This window comes from Antechinus flavipes, chromosome 5 (assembly GCF_016432865.1).
Source record: "Antechinus flavipes isolate AdamAnt ecotype Samford, QLD, Australia chromosome 5, AdamAnt_v2, whole genome shotgun sequence".
Lineage (NCBI taxonomy): Eukaryota > Metazoa > Chordata > Mammalia > Dasyuromorphia > Dasyuridae > Antechinus > Antechinus flavipes.
This window is the reverse complement of record NC_067402.1, coordinates 186,584,452-186,606,127: the sequence shown is the minus strand read 5'-3', so window position 1 is coordinate 186,606,127 and position 21,676 is coordinate 186,584,452. Positions and strand designations below refer to the sequence as shown.

At 34.4% G+C, this 21,676-nt stretch overlaps 1 protein-coding gene across 1 annotated transcript in view; it reads left to right on the top strand.

The window, feature by feature from the left end:
- The window catches only part of ANO2 (anoctamin 2), a 484,690-nt gene that overhangs the window by 362,256 nt on the left and 100,758 nt on the right, over positions 1–21,676 (top strand). The window contains exon 16 of the mRNA XM_052001239.1: positions 2,862–3,057. Coding sequence (XP_051857199.1) covers positions 2,862–3,057 — 196 coding nt within the window. The remainder of the gene's footprint in view (positions 1–2,861; positions 3,058–21,676) is intronic.

Genomic DNA, 21,676 nt, shown 5'->3' with positions numbered 1-21,676 from the left:
AAGGCTAAATCCTGAAAGGAACTTATAGCACCCTAAAAGAGTAGTTATTTATAAGAAGAAAGACACCATAAGGCATAAGGGGAGGGGTGAGAAGAGAGATACTACCATCACATGGGTGAAGGAGGAAGGGGAAAGATTCTGAGGTAGAGTGCCATGATAGACTGATCTAAAGGGATCTAATAAAGATGATGCGGGCTATAGGCAGATTTGTAGGAGAAATTTAATCTCAGGAACATGATTGGTATTTCTTTGTTGAATACAGCAAGATTGGGCTTCCTTCTACCTCCAAAGAAGGTGAGCTTCAGGTGTTTGACATAACTCAGTTTTCTGATCGGAAAATCTCCAGAGGGTGAACGGGACATGAGGCTAAACTGATTCCCATCAATCTCTTACTCATGGAGCAATTCCATCAATATTTCATTCTTTCTCTGCCAGCCACACTCAAGACTTCATTACTATCTACTGCACATAACTGTCTTATTATATATATATATAAATATACACATATATACACATACATATATATATTATATGTTGCTTTTGCATATTATATATGTAATCTTATTTGATCTTAAGAAAAATCCCCTTAACATAGATAAGATAATATAAGTATCATTATATACATTTTATTTTGAAAAAATTAAGTCTCAGAGAAGTTAAATTATAACATATGACTGATAAGACTTCATATATCTAGTTAATGGCATAGCTGGAACTGAGTCAAGGTCTTCTAGGTCAAGGGAACATTCTTTGATGCTTCTTTAGCATTAGGGTTCTGTGGTTCCAAAGAAATATATATTAAATGCTAAATTAGAAGTATAGAAAACAAGAGCTTTAGGAGATCTCAAAGCAAATGAATTGGGCTTTTGGGGGGGGAGGGCAGGACAAGAAATGTGTAGATTGTGCATCCAGTGAGCAGAGTTAGTGTGAGAGGACCTTCTCTAAATAAGATGTGATATCTTGATTTTCTGAGCAGAGCTTAGTCCTTTCTGTGAACTTTCAGAAAAGATAAAAACTAAAGGGAAAGAAGAATGTGGGTTAACCCCTCCTTGCTCCTGTTAGGGCTCTCCAGATCCCTTTGGCAAAAGAGAGATTTCTGCCATTGTTTTCTGACCCAGAACCACATCACCCTCTTCCATTGTAAGCTTCAGATCTCCCCCTGTTTCATCGGCACCACTGTGAACCATCACTGCAAAAGTGATTTTGGGGGAAAATAATCTCACATCACATTTTCCAGGCCTTTACTGTCTGGCAGTGACAACCCCATAGGAATTGGAAGTGAAAATGTCTACATTGTTGGAGAATGGTGATGTCATATCCTGGTTTTTCTACTTACATAGCAGTTATTTCTTAACCCTCAAGGCAGTTTACCATCTTTACTTTCTCCCCCACCCCGAGTAGTTCATCAATATAGAATGGCTTCCTAAAACCATGTTTTTTCCATCTAATCTTTTGCTGTCCTTCCTCCAGTCCAGAATGATTTCTAACTACACAGTAAAATGTCCCCTTCATCTCCTATGACCTTCCACTCCAGGGACAATATCTCTTTCCTTCTTGTCCCTGCTTAGTCCACAATAATGGAATAAGAGTGACACTTGTCTTTTCCTTTCTTCATTTGCTCAGACTTCCACTTAGCTTTTCACTATCATCCCCTTAAAGGAAAGAGGTATGACTTTACTATAGAGGAAGGATCACAAAAAAAGAAAAATTTGCTTCAGTGATGCAAATTGAAAATTAAATCTAATTTAGGGCAACTCAAACACAGGGGAATTATTTTGCTTGCTAAGAAATTGGATCCTAATTCAAACTAGTCCTGTCCAGGGGCATCTTTCTTTTTCTAATTTTCCTGTGCTTGATACATAGTAATGTCCTTTCCTTGGGATGGGAGGGAGTGTGCTTTGGGGGGAGGGGTTACAGGCAAGCAGAACCCCTTATTATTCTTAATTTCCAGAGAGAGGAAGTACAGGGCACCCAGGGGTCAAGTGGCTGGTAAAATTTCCCTTCTGAAAACAGCAGCTTTAAGTCAACGTCACGGCAAGTGATTTCTGCACCAAATGGAGAAATCTGAGCTCTTCATTTCAAATAGTTGGTTGGAGAAGAAATCTGAAAATGTTCTTTTGTTTAGTTTGAAGCTTGAAGAAACAAATTCTGATTCCTTCTTTTTTCTTCCCTGACAAACCCTGTTCCTTCAAATTTCTAGCTCCTGTTTACTCCCCAGCTCAAAAATCTTCCATGGCTCCCTATTTCCTATTTCACAAGTTTCAATTCTAATTATATGGATTCATCCTAGTTACTTAAATATGTACTACTGCTTTCTAACATATACCCCCAATTTTAATGACTCACCTCTATTCCTCCTCCCCCATGAATATAACCTATTTTCTTAACTTTATACCTTTATTCACAATTTTTATCCCAATGCCTTAAAATACCTCTGTTTATATACATAAAATATATAAATCCTGCTAATTTTTGAAAGACCAGTTCAAGTCCTAACTTTTCCATTAAGACGTGCATGATCACTTCAGCTCCTATTGATTCTTTCAACTCTGAATTTACATATGGCCTGAAAGACTGTAATAATTACATATTGATTATACATTGTCTTGTTCACTATTCATGCTCCAGTGATCTTCTATCTTATTGGTGTGGTTCTTCTATCCATTAGTGCACACCCCACTTTTTCTGTCCCTAAGAGTCTACTAGTAGATTTAAATAATAGAAAGTTAAAACAAGAAATGACAGATGTTATCAGCTTCAACCTCCTCTTATTTTCATATGAAACTTCATGTTTATAATAAACTAGCAAATAGCAGAGCTAGGGTTTGAGTGATTACTCTCCCTGCTTGTCTCCTCAACAGATTGCACTGACATTCTCCATTGTCTTTGGGGTGATTGTATACCGAATTACAACCGCAGCTGCCCTATCTCTCAACAAAGCTACACGCTCCAACGTCCGGGCAACAGTGACAGCAACGGCAGTCATCATCAATCTGGTGGTCATCCTTATCTTGGATGAGATCTATGGTGCTGTAGCCAAATGGCTCACCAAAATCGGTATTATATCACTCAATGATTAGAAATTGATTTTTTTTGTTTTTTACTTTTATTATTACATATGGTTTGCAACATATTCCTACTATATTGTGGCCTTCTTTGAGTACTGATAGCTAATGTCAGTGAATGTTCTTAAATCCTTGACTGTTAGGAGCTATGGCTGTTTATCAAACAATCCAAAAAGTCTAATGTTAGAACTAAAAGGAAACTTTGAGCTCATCAAGAAAATCACTTAACTTTAGAAATTAGGAAAATAATGCCTAGAAAATATGATGCCCATTATCACACAACTACTTAACAAATCCAACATTTAAGTCCAGTTACTCTGACACCAAATCTAGTATTTTGCCTCCACATCAGTTTTCAAAATCAGATTTACTAATTCCTAGTCTACCAATCTTTCCACTATACCAAATATTTGTACTTATGTTTTAGGCAAAGAATGTAGAAAGACTGCCTTGATTTTCTAGGTCATTGCTAATAGAAAGAAAAGCAAGATCATTTAATATCTTGATATAATAATAATGATCAAAATAGCTTCTGTTAATGTAATTCTTTGTGTGCAGCATTTCACTTAGTCAATAAATATTTATTAAGTACCTATTATTTGCCAAATACTGTACAGGAACTGAGGATACAAAGAAAAGTAAAAGATAGTTCCCATTTTCAAGAAGCACAGTCTAACTGGGTAGACAATAATATATCAATAACTTTATTTAAACAAGCTATATGTAAAATTAATTGGAAATAATCCTCTGAAGGAGGGCATTAAAATGAAGAGGAATAAAGAGAGGTTTCCTATAGAAGATAGAATTTTAATTGAGACTTGAAGGAAATCAAGAAATAGAGGAAGAGAGAATTCTGGGCTTGGAATCAGTCAGTGAAAATAACTAGAAATAGGAGATGGAGTGTCTTGTGTGAGGAACTACTATGAGGCCAGTGTCACTAGATCATAACCGATGTGTTTGAGAGTATAAGGAAGCTAAAAGCCTGGAAAGCAAGGAAGTAAGGCAGGTTATAAAGAATTTTGAGTACCAAACAGAAGATTTAATAGATGATTCTAGAAATAATAGAATCAGCAGATTTATTGACTAGGAGTGACATAGTCAAACATGTGCTTTAAGGAGATTGTTTAATGAAGAATGGATTGAAATAGGAGGAGTCTTAAGGAACCACTGGCATGGCTAGCCACGAGTCTGTAGGTGATTTCTCATTTTAGCACCCCATGCCCCATTTTACAAGTAGGAAGAAAGTAGATCCATAAATTCCATCTGAAATGGTAAAAGGAGCTTCATAGTATTCCATAACCTGCACTTACAGATACATTCAGTATCATTCAGTTCAACACTTTCATTTCTTGTGATTGAGAAGTCTGAATCCAAAGATATGGAAGGGTATAGAAGTCCAATGGAAAGCTCACTGATGCTAGAGTTAGAATCCTGGTTTTAAATCCCAATTCTCAAACTTATTACTTATGTGTATTGGGGTCAAGTCACTTAGTCTCATTGAGCCTCAGTTTCCTCATCTGTGAAATGAGAGGGTTAAATTAGAGGGTTAGAGTCTTCTGGCTCTAGACTTATGATCCCATATAAAATGACTTACTTAAGTCTTATATAGCACTGTGACTCCTGACTCCCAAGACTAGTGCACATCTTACACTTGGTCAAAAGAGTATTTAGTTCAATTCTAAAATATTCTATAGATTAGTTAAATCATAAAGAACATTGGATCTGAAGTCAGATTTCAGGTTTCAACCATTGGCTGTGTGATTATGGGCAAGTATAATTTTACTCTATAATTTTATAGCTAATGGATTAAAAGTCCTGAAGAGATTAAATAAATTACCCAAGGTGGCATAAGTAATCATTCAATTCTATTTAATGAATATTGACTAAACCCGCCACATCCTAGGCAAGATGCTAAATATTAATACTTAGAGACATATTCTATTGGCTATAGTAAGTAGCAATCAGGATTAGAAACCAAGTCATCTGATTTCAAACCTAGTTTGAAACAGCCATTATGTTGCTTGTACTTAATTTTTTTTTTCTGGAACTCCATGTCCTCCTGAGAACTTTATGGATATAAATTTTCTCTTATATGTCTCGACTTTGTCTAGTTAAGTATGGATCCATATTAGCTGCCCAAATCAGCAAGTTTACAAAAAGTTGAACTGCAAATTAATTCATGTTATTTGATTTTTTAACATAATGCCATAACAATTAACTTCTGAAGAAAACTTTTTTGACATTTATTGAATAAATGAATAAATAAGTACTTACTGTATTCTAAGAACTACAAGAAATATTATGGCTATAAATTGAAGAAACTAGACAGCTTTTTTCTTAAGGAGCTCAAACTTTATCACAGAAATATGGGGTTAGAGGAATTCTTCTAGACACCTGCTCCTGTATGAAAGAAATAAAGAATATTCAACATCCATTATTAAATGTTTATTATGTACAAAATACTGTTCTAGGTAAAAATAAAATAATATTTATAAAACATTTTGAGTGCAGCCTGGCACATAGTAAGCACTATATAAATGTTAGATATTATTATTAGACTGGGAACATATTATTTGTTTCTCTAGCTCTAGCATATTATTTAATCTAGAAGAAAAAATATGACATCTGTGCAAAAATATATACAAATTAAAATATGACAAGTTTCTAAGAGTAATACAGAATGTTCTATGTATTCAAAGAAGAAAGATATGATACACAATCACAGGGATTATCCCATGATCCCCTCTCATTTTGTAGATGAGAAAATTGTAACCTCTAGAATTTAAGTGTCTTGAGTATTCTTTGCCTTAAATACTACATTTAAGTTGAGGCTTGAGTGCTAGGAAGGAATTCAGAGAAATACAGAGAACTGACTTTAAGGACTTGCAAAATATTTTCCACAAATTGTATCTTTTGAATCAATCAAAAACTGTGAAGTACTAGAAATACTATTAGCAGCATTATATACATGAGGAACCTGAGATTTAGCGAGGTTAATTGACTTCTCAATATTAAATATGTACATGGTAATATAAAGTGTATATGCCTAAATGTTTTTTTCCTAAATATAAGGACATATAATTCATGGGAATGTACTGAATGTCATCTCTGGAATCCTACTGCTCACCAAGCTCACCTTCTATTCTTATCTAGAAAAGAGCTTCAAAGTTGGTTACTGTATTCTTGAACTCTGAGAGGTGAACTAGAATTATATATATCTGCCCTTTCAGTATTGCTGGTCTAGTGAAATAATTGGTTGAGAAAATTTTCTGATTTTTCTATTGCTATTCCTTAAAATGGGAGAAGAGAGCTCTTTGCTTTCATTCTTCAATTTGATTCCTTCATACTAAATGTTAGTTACAAAAAACTATCACAAATATGAATAGAGATAAAACCTATTTAAACAAGTAATAAACTTGAAACATAGAAGTTATACAGAAGATAATATATGACAAAAAATTCAAAGGGTGAATGAGGTTTCCTTCTGAGAATGAGATATTTTATATCAAAGAGAAAAGTCCTGATCTCACCCAAGGGGAAAGTCCATGAAGTTTCTAAAGGGATAAACTAGAAATTAGAGACATGAGAAGACAGTTTCTGCTATGTGTCTTGTGGCTTCTACATTGACTCAATCAATCTCTGTGTGTGTGTGTCTCTCTCTCTCTGCCTCTCTATCTATCTCTGTCTCTGTCTATCTCTATCTCTGTCTCTGTCTCTCTTTCTCTCTCTCTGTCCCTCTTCTCTTTCCTCTCCCTCCCTCTCTCTTTTCTTTCTCTTCCCCTTCCCTACCTGCCTCCCTCCCTCCCCTCCTTTCCAGCTATTAGTTATCTTTTTCAAAATGTACTTTTATTTATTTCATAATTTTTTTTCCAAATTACACGTAAAATTTTTTAACATTCATTTTTAAAAAACCACCCCCCTTGGAGGGCAATGTGATATCATTTATACATGAGAAGCCATGCAAAATATACTTCTATATAAGCCATGTTGCAAAATAAAACACACAAAACCCAAGAAAAATAAAGTTTTTTAAATGTTTTGTTTTAATCTGCGCTCAGAGTTCATCAGTTCTATAAAGATAGAAAACATTTTGCATTTTAGCCCTTTAGAATTATCTTGGATCATTGTCTTGATCAGAATATTGCTGAGAATAACTAAGTCTTTCACAGTTAATCATTATAATATTGCTGTTACTGTGTACAATGTTGATTCTGCTTATTTCCTTTGCATCTGTTCATATTAGTCTTTCCAGGTTTTTTTTTTTTCTTTCTGAAACCATCATGCTTCTCATTTCTTATAGTACAATATTTTCCATCATAATCATATACCACAACATATTCAGTCATCCCTCAGTTGATGAGTATCTTCTCAATGTCCAATTCTTTGTTACCACAAAAAGAATAGCTATAAATAAGTTTATACAAACAGGTCCTTTCCCCTTTACTTTTATCTTTTTTTTGGATATAGACCTAATAGTGGTAATCTGGGGTCAAAGAATATGCACGGTTTATATCCCTTTGGGTATAATTCCAAATGGTTCTCCAGAATGGTTTGACTAGTTCACAACTCCACCAAACAGTACATGTGTCTCAATTTTTCCACATTCCTTTTAGCATTTGTCTTTTTCCTTTTCTGTCATGCTAACTAATCTGATTGGTCTGAGGTGTTATCTCAAAATTTTTTAAATTTGCATTTCTCAAATAAGTAGGATAAGTAGGTATGATCATAGAAATGATGCTTGAATTCATGGGATTTGATGAAATCAGCAAGCAAAATGTATAAAGGGAAAACCAAAAAAGGCCTCAGAAGAGAGTATTAGGGAACACTTGTGTGAAGATCCCACAAAGGAAACTAAGAAGGAACAGAAAGACAATTAGGAGGATAGAAAAAGGCCTGAATGAGATATTGGTAAGCATGCTAGATTAAGAGTTAGAGATCTTGGTTCAGGGTTCAATCTTTTTTTTTTTTTTTTTTTTTTTTTTTTTTTTTTTTTTACTTCCTGCCTATTTTGAAGCATGGGCATGTCCGTTATTCTCTGCAGAATTCAATTATTCATCTGTAAAGTGAGGCAGGTTGAACTAGATAACTTCAAAGGTCCTTTCTTGCTCTGAATCAATGTTCCTATGATTCCAATGTATGTAAAAATGCTTTGTGACTATCAGGCTCCATATAAATGTAAATTTACTAATAACCTTAAATTAATCCACTACACATATCACTCCTACAGCAATGTCTCATTCAATGATATCACTTCAGATACTTAAGTTTAACATCATATGCAAGTTTGCAAACTCATAGCCATTACTTGTAATAATGATTATGGCAGTGGAATTAGGAAGGCAGATTTAAATGTGAGCTCATATATGATGCATTTCTGAGATCTTTCTGAGCAAGTTCTGAGCAAATTAACCTCTCGGTGCTTCTTTTTCCTCATCTATGAAATAGTTTGGAATCCATGACTTCTAAAGCCCTTCCAGCTCTAGTACATCATCTAGGAACTTTGGAGTTCTCATCAAGCCCAATCCCCTTGGACTATATATTTGATATTTGTTTCTCACAGAAGCTATGGAGGGTCTTAGCAACGTTTTCATAAAGAGACAATTATAGGCTTCATTTATAGGCCTCTTTGAAATATAAAGATTCAAACAATTCCATCAAGAAGAGCTAAAGGAACTGAGGCTCAGTGAAGATTAAATAGCTTCCCCAAGGTCACACAGGTATTCAAATAGCAGAGTTTGAAGTAAAACTCTGGATCTGACTTCTTGTCTGGTGGCAGCAGTAGGTTAATCAGCACTGTTGTTCAAATGGCAGCAATTAAACTTCCCTGAATTTTCCTATGCTATGGTCTCTGAGGAAACATTAAAGAAGTGAGTGACATGACCTTCCTGTCAAGGAACTCAGTTTAGATGATGAAATAGAAAGCACAAGAAAAAAATTCAAGAACATTTGAAATGTACCATAGAAATACATTTGAGAATATAAACATACCCAGTGTCAGGGATGCTTACATCTACAAGGCTTCTTGTAGGAAGTGAATTTTGAGCAGGGTTTTGTTATAAGAGAAGAAATTCTAGTTATTACAAATCTGTACCAGAAAACTATGTGCATGAAAAATTGAGATCATAACATAGTGAATTAGTTCAAAACTAAAACTGCATTTGAACAAAAACTCAAGTTTTAGACTCCAATTCCAATATTTAGATTTTCTCCAGCTGAAAACAAGGATAGATGAATTGCTCTAACAGTATCAATCAATGTCAGTTTTCTGGCATGGTTGTGATTTATTTTCTACCCATTGAAGAAGGCAATATGTTATGTTAATACTAATAAGGAGAGAAATAGGGGGTGGGTGGGAGTCAGAATTAATACCAAAGACCCAAGTGGCTTCTGGGACATCAAATAGCTTTTTAAAGAATAATGTTTCAAGGCTCTGGGTGTAAATGGATGGATCTAATTTTCCTCCAAATATGGACAATATGTGTTTTTAGAATAAAGGGCGAAAGTGTTTGTTTGAATGTGGCCCAGGTTTATTGGACTCAGAGTATTAGGGACAAAAGGAGCCATATTCATTATAGCTCCAGTCTGATCAAGAACATACTTCCTGAGCAAGCACACATGAGGGACCATTCAGCTTCCTTTGGGGGAAGAAAGAATAATTTGAGTAAACTGGAAGTTGTTTTGAGAAATAGGACTTTTAAAAGAAGTAAAAGACATGTTCTAGGTCATAGAGGCCAAAGGGAGAATCTATTCCCAGTGATAGAAAAACACAAATTAACATTATCTATATTGTAGTGTATTTTTATTTATTTTATTAAACATTTCCCAAGGATATTTTAATCTGATTTGACTAAGTCATCCAGCAGTGATATCCTTGTTTTTGAGTTTGATATCACTGTTCTAGTGGATGGTAGAATAAGAGGAGGATGTTGGACCCAAGAACCAGAAATCAGAGCAGCAGAAAATCCCAGTGGCTACCTGCAACCACAATCAAATCACTCTACCTCATAGAATCTCAGAATCAGAAAAGATAGGTTTAAGGGCATCCGAACTAACCCAAATTTGTACATAAGTCATCATCTATAACCTAACATTTCCTCATGGCAGCTATGTGGCATAGTGAGAAAAGCCTAGATTTGGAATTGGGAAGTCCTGAGTTCAAATTTGACCTCAAACACTTACTTGCTCTATAACTCTGAGCAAATCATTAGAATTTTAATTGACACAATTTCCTCATCTATAAAATGGGGATAATAATACCACCTACCTCTAAGGGTTGTTATGAGGATCAAATGAAAAAATGTTTATTATAAGTACTTGGTACAGTGTCTTGCACATAGTACTTCCTTAATTAATACTTCTCTTTAAAATGGATGAAGATGTCAGGGCAGCTAGGTGGTACAGTGGATAGAGCATCAGCCCAGAAATCAGGAGGACTGAGCATTATCTGTGTTAGGAACTGAACTGGGCAGGAGTGAAAGTTAGCATAAGCAAGAGCTCTAAACTTACCATTAAATAAGTTTGCTGGACTATATACTTGCTCTGGCTTGAGGCAGAACCATGAATGCCAATCTTGACCCCTCCTGTTCCTTAATTCAATAATGTTTCCAGAAACCAGAATCCAAAGATATTGTTTCTTTAGATTGCCTTTAGGCACTTGGGAGAAGGACACCTGCTTTCATGTGCTCTGAACTCTGTCCATGAACTCATGATTTGTTTGCTTTTTGAATAAGGATAAAGTTGCGCATCTCATCTGTCTTCCTTATGACCAGTAACAACTTGTATAGGATGCCCCATAGTTAGAGTAACCAGTGACTATGAAAGGAAGTAAAGAACTGATCCATGCAGGATGTGAATCTTTGATTTGATGGATCAATATTGTGGTTTTTAAGGGTTTTGCTTGCTTATATTTATTATAGTTTTGGAGTGGTTCCCCTAGAAATACCTAGGCTTCCTGGTTGGATGTCTCTGAAAGATTTTTAAAGCCCTTGGGGAAAGGAGGTGGCAACTTCTTTCCTGTTCATTAGCCTTCAAATATATTTCTCTTTAGTTCTAACCTAAATCTATCCCTTTGCAGTTTAAGCCCATTTCTTCACAAGCCAGATGCCTCAGAGGGGTTTAGGCAGAAGGCTTGGGAATTCTGGCATTTGGCCAGGGTGCTAGTAGCTTCAGGTCTCCCATCTCCCAGCCCTTGGGACCATGGATTCCCTCCAATTAGGAAGCCCTTCAAAACAGCTGGGCCTGACAGGTGTGTCCCAGAAACACCCAAACATATTAAATTCCCACCCCCTCTGCTTGATTCTCTTTTCTACTTTTTTTGTGGAAGAAGAGAGTAACCGAAGGGCTGCCAAGAGAACCTTTAAACCCTCTCTTCCATCCTCTACTTCCACAGCTGGTTGTCTGGTTACACAGCTGGCTCTCTGGCTCCTGCCTAGATATTTCCCTCCCCACAACACAAACAAGACAACAACATTATAGGGAGAGAAAAGGGGTAGTGGGTTCTCCCTCCTCTGCCCCATCCCCCAAGCATACACACAGAGAAAAACAGAAATAAGACCAGATGGCAGCCCGTAGTGCTGTCAGGAAACATTGGTGTTTGTGAAAGCTTGATCTGCCCTCAGGGAAGGGAGCTAGCACCTCATGCTCTTTGACTGACTCACCCACACAGGTTCAGACTTCCCACTCGGTTCCAGTTGAGGTTCCTCCAAAGCCACCCAGGCATGCTTAGAATAGGCCATTGACAAGAGGATACTTCTTTACTTGCCCTCTCCCACTCCCAGTAACAACCCAGGTCTGACATTAGTTGGAATATGGATTTAGAATTAGACCTTGACTATCCCATGGGATACCTGATTGAGCTATTGGGTTCATTGATGCAATGTTCCTCTAAAATTCTGAATATATTGCAAGTAATACTTTTTCCACTCCAGTGCCAGTGGTATTTCTATGGAGCAGGAAATGCCTTAAGGCATTTTATCACTTTGAGTCCAGTTTAGGTTCTGTCTCTTTATAATGTAAAATTTTTCAAAATCAGCTTACTGGGAGTTGCATGGATTCTTATCTACTGTATGTCTTCCTGATTCCAGATCCTGTTTTCTATGTACTGTGCCATCTAGTTATCCTATCCTTTCCTTCTTGACTGTGGTCATCTCTTCTTTTCATTATCCTAATAGTGGAGGTCTATCAAGAAAACTCCTGATTGTGGGCCTGAAGTCAGGAAGATTCAATTTTCTGAGGTCAAATCTGGCCCTACATAGTTACTAGCTACATAACCCTAAACAAGTCACTTAATCACATTTGCCTCATTTATCTCATCTATAAAATGAGCTGGAGAAGGAATTGGCAAACCATTCCAATATCTTTGCCAAGAAAACACCAAATGGGGTCATAAAAAGTCAAAATTTCTGAAATGACTAAAAAAAGAGCAAAAAAAAAATTATTATGATTACATTGGAGAAAGATGTAGACAATTTTCTCAGGTGGACCTAGTTTTAGGGTTTCCCCAGAAAGATACAGGTCATCTGTTAAATGGTCTTTGAAATCACCTGTTCTTTTTTAGAACCAGAGCTGATTAGTCTTAAAAATGCTTCCTGGAGCAAAGTTTATGCCAAGTGTTTGGCAAAATTAATCTTATACTGCATAGGTCCTGACAGCCAATACTATCAATGTTGTGCTCATTCTCTCCCTTCTGATTTTTGTTCATTTGGAGTAGGGTCATGATGGAATGGCTCGAGACACTCCACTGCTCTATAGAGCTCAAGGCATTTTTGTTCATATTCCTTTTTAAATTCCATGCTTTCATCTCCTCCATAGTACAAGAAATCCAGGTTACTATCCCATTCCCTACTCCATACTAGGCAAATTTGAATCTTTCTCCTTTCCCAGAAAGTCCAGCAAAGACCATATCATAGCACTGCTGAAAAAGCACAGAAGATCCTGTGCATAAGGTGGGGCCATGCCTCTGATTTAGTGGTGTATGTCAGGGAGATTTGGATTATTTATTGACGATTCCCATTATTTACGTTGTTCATGGCCCTTAAAACTCCAGTGTGATTTTTAGAAATGAAACCAATAAATAATAACCAGCCCCTTGATTTATAAGCACAGACAAGGAGGGTACAGACAAGAACAATCATTCTGAAAGAACCAAATGCCATTTTCAGTGCATTGTTACTAAATTCTTGCCCTATTGCTCTGCAATAATTGAGAGATCTAATTCTGTCCAGTTTGAATAAGGTGATAGGAAATAAAATGTAGCAGCTACCTCCATGTCCCAGTCTCTAGATTTGCCTGAATTTCCTTTTCCCCTCAATCTTTCACATCTAGGATCATCCACAGGCTTGGCCCATTTATAACTCACACCCTCAGGCCAGATTCCTAGTCACTAACATAAATTTGGTTAAATATTCAAATGCCCCCCACATTAATCATATAAAACCAGTAGGCAGATGTTGTTAAGCATTTGGACCTAAATGATACAAGCCATACCAGAAATCTTGAAAATTCATTCATTCAATAACCATACATAGTAGTGCACATCTGGCAATTTTGAACACATCTGGCAGTAGCTGAAGGCCACCCAGAAGATGCCATCTCCCCTGCCTTATTCATTTAGGGGATACTTTTTTTTTTTAAACTCATTTTGAAAACAGAAATTATCAAGCTTAGAATCATAAGACTGGAAAGGGTCTTTAGGATCAATGGCTAACTTTTCCAAGCCTTTGAGCACCAGAGCTTTGGGATTCACATTCCTTTTCTGCCGATGAGTGGGTAACCAAGCTGATGGAAGGGATTGTGGGTCCTTAGCCCATTGAGAATCTGATGAGTTAAGTATAAATCAGTCAGATGGGAGGCTGTCCAGAACTTGAAAAGGCTTAGATCCTTTGGTAACCAAAGTAAACAGAGAGAAGTAGTTAACTGGAGTGGGGCACAATGTTAATTATTAAGATAAAATAATCAGCACAATGATTATTTAAAAAAGGATTGTGGTTACCAGCATTAGTTTGAATTTAGCCATTTGATGCCAAGATCTGTAATAGCCTGAGGTATGGACTGCCTTTGCTCTCCTATCTCATGAGCCTATTTGTGATTATGGGTGTGTCAGGAAGGAAAAAAAAAAACCACAAAGCTGAGAGATGTTAAGAAATTCACTGTCCAGGGCCTGTTACAGAGAGGCCCTGTTTCTATAGCAATCTAGTAGCAAGACCCCACCTCTGGGATAGACCAGCAACAAGATCCCCCCTCCAGGGCCAGCCATTAGAAAGACTCCATTACCAAAGCAACCCAATAGCAAGGCCCCACCCTTGGGGCAGGCCAGCAGCTAATCTCCCCATCCAGAGAAAGCCAACAAGGAGGCCCCACCCCCCAGTACAAGCCAGAAGGGAAGCCTACCCTTCAGTGAAAGCAAGCAGCCAAGTCCTGAAGCTCAGTGAAATTCCATGCTAAGACTCTGAGCCCCAGTACAAAGAGTTTGAGACAATGGAAAGCCAGAGCCAAACTCTCACATAAAATATTCTCACAAAAAAGGCAGAAAAAAATTAGCAAAAAACCAAACTAAAGCAAAAAAAGAACTTAAATAAAGGAAGTTACTATGGTGACAGAGAAGATCAAGGAATAAACTTACAAGAAGATAATAGTGTCATAATAGCTACATGTGAAACTTCAAGGAAAAATGCAATTTGGTTTCAGATACAAAAAGAATTCTTATAAGAGCTTTAAAAAGATTTTAAAAGGGAAATTAGAAAAGAAAGAAAAGAAATGAGAGTAATGGAAGAGAATAATGAAAAAAAGGTCTGTGGTGTGGGAAAAGATATATAAAAGATTATCAAGGAAAACAAATCCCTAAAAAAGTAGAATTAGCCAAATGGAAAAAGCTGTATCAAAGCTCACTGAAGAAAATAATTCCTTAAAAATGAGAACTGAGCAAGTGGAAGCTAAAGACTCTATGACACATCAACATACAATAAAACAAAATTTAAAAAAAGTTAAAAAGAAAAACAGAAGAAAATGTGAAATTTCTCCTTGGAAAAATGACCAATCTAGAAAATAGATTCAGGAGAGATAATATAAAAATTATTAGACTTCTTGAAAGCCATGATGATAATAATAATAATAATAATTTTTTAAAAGGCCTGGACAATATGAAATGGGTAAACATCACCAGTGAAGAAGAAATTAAGACAATTGTTAGGAGTTATTTTACCCAATTATATGCCAATAAATTTGATGATATAAATGAAATTACCCAGATTAACAGAAGAAGAAATAAAATACTTAAATAACTCATCTCAGAAAAAGAAATTGAACAAGCCATCAATAGATTTTGTATTTTAAAAAATCCCTAGGACTACATGGATTCAAAGTAAATTCTACCAGACATTTAAAGTAAATTAATCCCAACAGTATATAAACTATTTGGAAAAAATTAGTGAAGAAGGAGTCCTACTAAATTCCTTTTGTGACACAAATGTGCTGCTGATACCCAAGCCAAGAAGAGGCAAAACAGAGAAAGAAAATTATAGACTAATTTCCTTAATGAATATTGATGCTGAAATTTTAAATAAAATATTTATTTAAATATTTATTTATTAAAATATTAAATAAAATAAAGATATTACAGTAATACATAACAAAGATCAAGCATTATAAGGTGGGATTTATATCAAGAATTCAGGACTGGCTCAATATTAAGGAAACTATCAGCATAATTGACTATATCCATAATAAAAACAACCAAAATCATATGATAATCTCAATAGATTCAAAAAAAGTTTTTGATAAAATATAGCAACCATTCCTATTAAAACACTTGAGAAAATAGGAATAAATTAAAGTGATAAGTAATATTTAGCTAAAACCATCAGCAAGCATTATCTATAAAGGGGAGAAGCTAGAAGGCTTCCCAGTACAATCAGATATGAAGCAAGGATACCCATTATCACCTCTGTTAATTAATATTGTAGTAGAAATGCTAGCTACAGGAATAAGAGAAGAAAAAGAAATTATAGGGATTAGAATAGGCAATGAGGAAATAAAATTATCACTCTTGCAAATGATACATTGTTATACTTAGAAAATGCTAGAGAAACAACTAAAAGACTACTTGAAATTATTTACAACTTTAGCAAAGTTACAGGATACAAAATAAACCTACAGAAATTATCAGCATTTTTATATCTTACCAATAGTCTAGCAACAAAAGAAATTCCTTTCAAAACAACTGTAGACAATATAAAATACTTGAGAGTATTTTATATTGCCAAAACAAAGCCAGGAACTATATTAACACAACTCTAAAATTTTTCACATAAATAAAGTCAAATCTAAACAACTGGGAAAATATTATTCATGGATAAGCTGAGCCAATATAATAAAAATGACAGTTCTATCTAAATTATTTATTTAGTGTTATGCAAATCAAATTTTCAAAAATTATTCCATAGAGCTAGAATAAATAATAAAATTTATCTGGAAGAATAAAAGCTCAAGAATATAAAAGGAATCAATAAAAAAAAAGAAAGTGGTCTAGACATACCAGATCTCATATTGTATTTTAAAGTAGCAATTATCAAAACAATCTGTCATTGGCAAATCTGATGTAATATAAACCTAAAAATCCAAATTTTTGAAGTAAAAATCTTTATTTAACAATTTATCTAACAAAAACTGCCTAAAAAAATCAGGAAATAGGATAGCAGAAATTAGGTATATAAAAGAAAATACATTGAATATTAATGTGATTAATTAAAATATTAAATAATAATAAAATTATTAAATGTTTTTGTACAAACAAAATCAATGCAACCAAAATTGTAAGGAAAGCAAAATTTTTTTTAAATTTGCAACAAACCTCAAATATATAGAAAGCTGAGTCAGATATATAAACATCATTCTTTAATAAATGATCAAAGAATATGAACAGTTTTCAGACAAAGAAATCAAAGTCATAGCAAAAAATGTTCTTTATCAGTACTGATTAGAAAAATGCAAATTAAAACAACTCTTAGATATTACCTTATACCTATTAGATTGGCTAATGTGGCAAGAAAAGGAAAATGTCGAATGTTAGAGGCAATGTGGGAAAATTGAGACATCAATGTGCCAGTTAGCGGAGCTATAAACTGATCCAACCATTCTGGAGAACAATATGGAGCTATACCCAAAAAACTATAAAATTAAGCATACTCTTTGATCCAGCAGTACCACTGGCAGTAGGAAGAACCTATTTGCACAAAAATATTTATAGCAGTTCTTCTTGTGGTAAAAATCAAAGTTATGCTCATCAATTGAGAAATGGATAAACAATTAATGTTATTATGTTATATGTTATTATGCTATAAGAAATTATAAGCAGGATCACGCCAGAAAAACCTAGAAAGACATATGAACTTATGCATAGTGAAATGAACAGAGTCAGAAGAATGTTCTGCACAGTAATAGCAACATTGTTCGATAGAAAACTGTGCATAATTTAACTATTCACAGCAATACAAAAGTTCAAGATAATTCCTAAGGATTCCTAAGCATTCTGTCTCCCAAAAAGGAATTGTTATTGTTTGAATACAGATTGAAACCTATTATTTTTCACTTCTTTCTTTTAATCAACTTTTCTTGTACAAAATGACTAATATGGAAATTTTTACAAAATTGTACATGCATAACCTATATTTGATTGATTACTTTCCCAGGAGAGAGAGAGAAAGAGAGAAGAATATAATTGGGAAATCAAAACTTAAAAAAAAAATTAATACCAAAAAAAAGTAATCCTTGTGAACTTTTTCCAGCTTGATTTCCCATTGAATTACAATTATATAATCATATCCCACCCCCTCCCCAACTCTTCATTTCTACTTCTCTAATCTATATGGCTCTCCTTGGCTAAGCAGCCTGGAGATATTTAACACAATCCAGACTGAGGAATTTCATGTAAATAAGTAGGGATTTTTAAAAACTCCTCAACTTAAGCAATGCCTATTGTGTCACCCATCAGTCATACTCACCATTAAACAGTGGCCTGGACTCATAACCCCAAAATACGCTCTGCCATAGAGACTTCCAGTTCATGGTGATGCTGCTGAGATTGAAAGTTAGAAGGTAGCATAAGTTCAACAATGTGATTAGTTGAAGTTGAGCTGTGGTGATCAAGGGATAATTCAGGAAATGCTTTAAGAATGCCATGGGGCACATGGACTGCTCAAAACTATAAGTCTGGCAATACCAGATTAATGCAATTCAGATAGGAAAAGATGTGAAGAGGAATAGAAAATCTTTAGGGTAAAGATGAGTCTAAAAGACTGACATTGCTTTAGTCTTTGAAACAGATTCAAAAGGAAAGGAAACATAGAGATTATCTAAGTGTTTAAGGCCAGAATGGTTGAGTTTAAGTCCCAGCTAGACACTTAATTAGCTTTCTTTTCATCTGTAAAATGATAACATTTGTACTATGGAGTGCACTGGAATACATTTAAAATTCAAATGAGAAAATGTACAAGATGTATAAAAAATGGATTTATTTGTAAACTACCCAGTGTCCTAAAATATAGCTGTTATTCTACTTATCTAATGGGAATATTGGAGGAGGCTATTTGGCAAGTACTAAAATGGAATATATATATATATATATATATATGAATGAATAATAATTACACTTCATATATATATGAATGAATAATAATTACACTTCTGCCAGGGGAAAATGATTAAAATGATGGAGATCTTTGAATTCATATTATAGAAAGATATGTTGAAAGATCTAGGGATGTTTAGTCTAGAAAAGAAATGATGGGGAACATGATACATGACAGGTGTCTTCAAGTATACAGAGGACTCCTAAGGAAGAAGAATTAAAATTATTCTGTTTGGTCCAAAAGAACAAAAGTAGAAGCAGGAAGAATGATAATGAGAAAAATTAAGTTTGATAGAAAATGTCTTTACTATTAGAACTATTCAAAAATGGAATGGGCTCTTTCAGGATGTAGTAGAATCTCCCTTAAAGGAAATTTTTAAACAAAGACTGGATGACCACTTGTGAAGTATACTGAGGGATGTTCCTTTTCAGATGTAGGGTTGCTATTGAAGTCTCCTCTGTCTGTAAAGCTCTATTTGCTGTGGGACTCCTACTGAGTCTGAATTTATTTATACCTTCAGATCTTTTTCAGATGATTTATTGCCTTACTTTGCCTTCTCCATTTTGTATTCATAGTATTCATTTTTTAAACCCAAGTGTAAATTTGACATCTATCCTAGTAATTTTCATTTTCTTCAATTGGTTCAACAGCCAAACTGCTGGACTAAAATCCTTTTTACTCCTTATAAAGTCATCCAGAACATTAGCTTTCTCTATCAGCTTTGTGCCACCTGCAAAATTATAAGCAGGACATATAGTCACACACACACATATGTATGTGTATATATGTATGCATGTATCTAATACATATATGCCCATTGTATATACATATACATCTATGTATATATAATATACATGTATATAATATATCCAAACATACACGTCTATGTGTTATATGTATATATCCTGCTTATAATTTTGCAGATATATTAACATGCACACACTTCTCCAAAGTCAGTACTAAAATTGCTAAATAGTACAAGTATAATTTCTTGAGCTTCTTCACTGGAAGCCTCTATCTAAATGCTTAATGACTGCTATAGGTTTGGACTCAGGCATTCAAACAAATTCCAAATTCATCTAATTGCGCCATTGCCTATCTCTCTCTATTTTGCACAAAACTATACTGAAACACTTTATTAATTAAAATCTAAATAAACTATATCTGTAATAGTTCCTGGCATAATATAGTGAAAAAATACTTATTCTGGCATTTGAAACCTAAGGTCAAATTATACCTCTAATGCTTGCTTTCTGTGTGACTTAGGGCCAGCTATTTTATCTTACTGTGCTTTAGTTCCCTCATCTGTAAAATGAAAAGTATAAAATAAGAGGATTAGTAGATAGGACAGCCTTGGAGGTATATTTGTCCTTTTCCCACTCAGGTGGTACATTTTCTCTTTTAATAGTCTTTCAGAAAAAAACCAACAGATTTCCTGCTTCTTTTAGTGCCTGAAAATGTAGTTCCTTTGTTTCAGGAGATTCGATCTTGTCAAAGATCGTGTATTTTCATATTATCTCCTTACTTTTCTTTGGAATCAACTCCCTATCAACCATATATATTCGATCTTTTTAAAGTTCAAAGATCATCCTTATATCAGTGATCATATAATCTGGGTGGGGGAGGGGAATAAAGCTTTATGTTAAACTACTTGATCTTGATCAAGATATGCTGACTCTTATTGTTCATTACTTCTTTTAAATGTACAGTAACCTACCTTCTAAAAATGTTTTAAGAATAAAGTTTAAACTCATTGTCTTATATCAGCAACCTCTATTCTCTTCCACTTAAAAAACATGACATTTGTCCTTTTCCCACTCATGTGATACATCTCTTCTTTTAATAATCTTTCAGATAAAACCATCAGATTTGCTGCTTCTTTTAGTGCCTGAAAATGTAGTTCCTTTGTTTCAAGAGATTCGATCTTGTCAAAGATAGTATATTTTCATATTATCTCCTTACTTTTCTTTGTAATCAACTCCAAATACACACACACACACACACACACACACACACACACACACACACAGAGAGATTTATATTCCATATATATATAGTTAGATAGAATAAAAAATATTCTATCTTTTAAAGTTCAAATATCATCTTCATTGGCAAAAAAAAAAAAAGGAGGCAAAAGAGAATTGAGTTACTATTCTGGTTTCTCTGTGACATCAATTATTATTATTCTACCCCACACACTCTTGTAATAGTGGTAACCTTCTCTAATCCTGTTCTATTCCCCCCCCCCCCAAAAAAAAAAAAAAAAAAAAAAAAACTAAAACCCTTCCACCATTTTTGTTGTCCTTAGCTTCCTTAACAACATTTTTAGCACTACTGAAATTATTTTTACATGGTATAAGTCATTGGAAAAACATGAGTAATTCTCTTTTCAATTTATCTCTTCATCTTCCTTGTTTTCATCTTCATATGTCTTAAAATTCAAATTGTTTGGTGAATTTTCTGAATATCTTTAGAGTATGCTTTTAGAATGCCCTTTTTTCCTCCTCAGAGAAATTTTCTCTGTCTCCTCAAAATAAAGGTTCTTAGCATAGGGTACATGAACTTAAAAAAAAAAGATAATTATTTCAATAACATTGGTTTCCTTTGTACTAATATGTATTTTATCTTGTACATTTTAAAACATTCTTCTGAGCAGGGGTTCCTAGGGTTTCACCAAATAGCTAAAGACACAGATTACCATGAGTCTAAAAGTTTAAGAACCTCTGCCTTAAGAACTTCCCATTTTTCCTGAACTAAATTATCCTGTAGAATTTTAAGAGATCTACTATTACATATCCTTTCTTGAACTGGTTAATTTATTGTATTTTTTGAATCCTGCCTGATGTTTTGCTAGGCACATGATGATATTATTTTGTTTTATGTTCCTTTTCTGTTTTTCTTTTTTCTTATTCTGTTTTTTAATAAAATAAATTAAAAATAAATAATAATAATAATAAATTAAAAACATAATTTTTAAATTTTAAAATA